Source organism: Poecilia latipinna, unplaced genomic scaffold (assembly GCF_001443285.1).
Source record: "Poecilia latipinna isolate Pla-1442-1.1 unplaced genomic scaffold, P_latipinna-1.0 Scaffold3427, whole genome shotgun sequence".
Lineage (NCBI taxonomy): Eukaryota > Metazoa > Chordata > Actinopteri > Cyprinodontiformes > Poeciliidae > Poecilia > Poecilia latipinna.
This window is the reverse complement of record NW_015116043.1, coordinates 32,840-37,143: the sequence shown is the minus strand read 5'-3', so window position 1 is coordinate 37,143 and position 4,304 is coordinate 32,840. Positions and strand designations below refer to the sequence as shown.

The window sequence follows — 4,304 nt, the reverse complement described above, 5'->3', positions numbered from 1 at the left end:
AGCACATTGTTATGGTACCTAAGAAAATCCATCAATCCCTCAGAGTCGGACTGAGCATGAATGCAGCGACAGTGGAGAGAAAGATTCCCTTTGAACAGGAAGAAACCAACAGCTGAGCGCGGCCCGGTGGCCATCTGTCATGGCCGACTGGCGTTTCAAGACATAAACATATATGCCTACATAGAAAGTTTATACTTTTAAACTCCACTGCACTCAGTCTGAAATGACAAAGCACAGATAATTAGACTGCAGTTATGACTAACTGAGGTAAACATACTGAGGCATCGCTGTTCAGCTTGGCCAGAATAGGTGTTCTTGAGGCACCTGAATTAACAGTCCTGTTCATTATGATGACTTACCCACTCAATCTCGCCATCTCTCCCCACATGATAGCAAAAGGCCATCTGCAAACAGAACATCAGAGGAAGGGCCTAGCTATAGTACATCAACTGCTGTAGTTCAATTTTGCAATCCCCTCAGATTGCTGAGCGCATCTTGCAATCCTCATCTACGCTAAGGATTCGTAAAGGTTAGTTGTGAGCCTCGCTGAGCTGCGTTGTAGTACAATGCCTGGCCTCACGGTGCGGACAAGAACGCCACATGATGTCCCATCCTGCTGCCTTCGGTGGGAGACTCTGGAACATCTCCACTTCCCAATAGTCAGGCGGTCAATGCCACCGCATTGTGGGTCAACAAAGCCATTAACAAACACACATCCAGTTGGTTTGGATACTTGCTTTTTTCCGACCTTTCACAGATCCCTGTCATATTGCGATCATGAAATTTGTCCGAGATCAAGGCCCTGTTCTGCCTGCCCAGAGTTGAAAGGTACGCATTGATTACCTCACCAAATTCACCTGTTCTTTAAAACACCCGGACAGTCCAGCAGGTCTACCAACAAAGTGAAACAGGTGTTGTAACAATGTGCCTCTGACTTTTAAACCTTCAAAGTGTTGAGCTGTATGAACAACCAGTGATCGAACTGAGACCTACAGGAACGTCTGTGGTGTCCAGTTTATTCAGAAGACCGGTAGCGGAACCAGTGCTTCCCCTCGGGTTTCAAACCACCAAGCTGCGGAGCCTCCTGGAGAGGATGAGGTCAGGCGTTTGGTTTGCATGAAAGAATCAAAGCAAAGCTCCAAGTTTGTTTTTGAGGAGTGAAAAGCACTGTAAGATGATAGAAAGCTCAATAGCTGATTTTACAAAACACTGAACTCAGCAAACCATTTTGAATCAGGCAGAGGAAACTTTTGTGAAGTCCCACAAATGTAATTGTGTCCCTATCAACGAACTGTAACGAATGAATTATCAAGATGGAGGTTCAGTCCAAAAAATGATGAATAATTAGGTCAGAGTAGAGAAACACATTAGATAATCTTGTGTTGTAGCACACACATATTACATGACAGCTACAAACTTTAATTTCACAAACAGTTCAGAACAAGCAGCTTGAGTTGTGGTTGTTAAAACTGAACTGTTGTGCTTTCCTAATGAGCAGTCAGCTTTAACTTTCATTGCCATAGATCCATGTCTATCAACGGAAGTTAACTTTAAAAACATATCAGAATTATCCTTTGGCCATTAACGACTCCGTAACACGCACGCACACACACACACACACACACACACACACACACACACACAACTCCAGTGAGATTAACAATGCTTCTCTGTAAACACATGTTTTGTAGCCAATTACTTGTTCCTAATGGCTTCTCGCTGAGCCTCATTAGACGGGTTTCTTCACACCTCTATGTATTAGTCGTATGATCTCCAAGGCGCCGCTGCAATCAAAGGTGTTAGCATGTTTCAGGATACACAGCATGACGCAGCCAGCACACATGATGCAATCTCTTCACTAAGTTCTGTTATGACTTTAAGTTTTTAGGCTTCTGGCATCTCATCAGTTAAATATGAACAATTCTTTTCAAAGTCATCATTTAACATTTTTTTTTCTGAAAGAGTCGTGATATTTTAGTGTCCCAGCCCCTTGTTTTAGGCCACTGGTACAACTATAGCTGTTAAACCAGTAAAAAACAAAAAACTCAGACATTTGTCCATGTTTCTTGCATAAAGGGGGCTGCTGCACAGTGGCGGAGTTGGTAGCACTGTTGCCTCGCAGTAAGAAGGTTCTGGGTCCGATTCCTGGCCTGGAGTGTTTCACTAAATCCTCCTTGGTGTGTTTGTCTGTGTTGCCCTGCAAACGACTGGCGACCTGTCCAGGGTGACCCCGTCTCTTGCTCATTGACCGCTGGATAGATTCACCAGCGCCGCTCACAACTCCACAGGGATAAGCTACTTTCAGTTACTTAAATAAAAATCCTTGATGACCAGCTGTCATCAAGGATCGTTGGCCAATAATATGTTGGTACAACAGAAATTGCTCGATCTGTTCAAACAACATATTGACAGAAAATGAATTTACATGTACAATTATATATTCACAACAAAAACAATGGTGTCAAGACCAGACAATGGATGAAAGTACTTCTCATACTTTTCATGCTCATGTTTGTTGAAATGTTACAAGTATACACAAAATAGGGTTAGTGGTCATATTAATTTCACATTTGAATTCACAACTAGAAGAACGAGCCATCTCAGTTCTAAAGCAAATACTAAAAAAAATGTTTAAGGGTAAGTATGAAAACAGGTCAGTTTTCAAATTCATCACAGAAATGAAAAAGCTCCAATTAAACCAGAATCAAAACTTTTTTGCCCAATGTGCGTCAAATTGGATCGGTGCATCTCTAGCAACGCATAGCATAAAAACAACATAGGATTTATGTTCAATTTTCCTTTGGGGTCAATGAAGTATTTCAAATTTGAACATGACCACCAATGGAGGCTTGACAACGTGCCATGGAGGAGCGTCAATGGTGATCTGTAGAGACCAGAGGAGGGGAGACAATGGAGAAGCGAAAACGTTTATAAACCAGCACAGAAAGGTGAAGTCAGGGAGACGGACGCCTCGGGATGGCGACGCAGGAAGAGGAGGAACTCTGTTTCCCGCAACTCGCCAACAGCTCCTGCAGGAAGCTGACGCTTCACTGGTCTAAAGCTGTGCTCCTGAACACTGTGCTGTCCTTCGTCTCTCTGTCCACTGTCCTTCTCAACCTGCTCATCATCATTTCAATCTCCCACTTCAGGCAAAGATGAAAGCAGTTCTAGCTGGGTAGAAACGCATAGAGCCGTTATTTTAATGTCTTTCTGTTTGCCTTTCTTTCTGTCTCATTCCAGGAAGCTTCACACCACCACCAACGTCCTCCTGCTCTCTCTGGCGGTCTCAGATTTCCTTGTGGGTCTCCTGTTGATGCCCGGAGAAATCTTTCGAAGCACAGCCTGCTGGTTTCTTGGGGATGTCATATGCTCTCTCTATTGCTACCTGGTCTGTCAAATTGTCTCTGGTTCCATTGGAAGCATCGTTCTCATATCGTTTGACCGCTATGTAGCCATTTGTCACCCTCTGCATTATGCCACCAGGATCACTTTGGGGAGAGTCAAGTGTTGTATCGGTCTCTGTTGGCTCGGTGCAGGTTTTTACAGCATATTTTACGTGAGGGATGAGCTGATTCAACCGGGCAGGAGCAAATCCTGCTTCGGAGAATGCACGTTCGTGATAAGCTACGTGACCGGGACCGTCGACCTGGTTCTGAATTTTATATTTCCGGTTTCGATTATCGTGTTCTTGTACGTGAGAGTGTTCGTGGTGGCCGTGTCTCAGGCCCGCGCCATGCGCTCCCACGTCACGGCCGTCACGCTTCACTGCTCAGTGAACGCAGCAACCAAAAGGTCAGAGCTGAAAGCAGCCAAGACTCTGGGCATTCTCATTGTTGTGTATCTAATGTGCTACTGTCCGTATTACAGTTACTCCGTTGTTGAAGTTAATGTGACCAGCACTGTGTATGCCTCATTTTTGATCTTTGTCTTTTATTTTAACTCCTGTCTGAACCCTTTGATTTACGCCCTGTTCTACCCCTGGTTCAGGAAAGCCATTAGGCTCATCATCACCCTGCAGATACTGCAGCCTGGCTCCTGCGACGCCAACATACTGTAGCCACACTTCTCTTGAAACACACCTGATGTTCACAAAAGATATTCAGTAATTAACGCTATGACAAAAAACATGCATGACAGTAATCTGCAGTGACTCAATAAACAACATAGCTAAATGATTACATCACTTTAATTCCATTTTGTACACACATATATATATATATATATATATATATATATATATATATATATATATATATATATATATATATATATATATGTGTGTGTGTGTGTATATATGTGTGTTT

General features: G+C 43.3%; 1 protein-coding gene across 1 annotated transcript; it reads left to right on the top strand.

Moving 5' to 3' along the window:
- The first annotated feature begins 2,976 nt into the window (after window positions 1–2,976).
- Window positions 2,977–4,057, top strand: LOC106940949 (trace amine-associated receptor 13c-like). Its single transcript, XM_015023844.1, has 2 exons — window positions 2,977–3,149; window positions 3,241–4,057. The coding sequence occupies exons 1-2, from the start codon at window positions 2,977–2,979 to the stop codon at window positions 4,055–4,057; spliced, it is 990 nt and encodes a 329-aa protein (XP_014879330.1).
- Window positions 4,058–4,304: the final 247 nt, after the last annotated feature.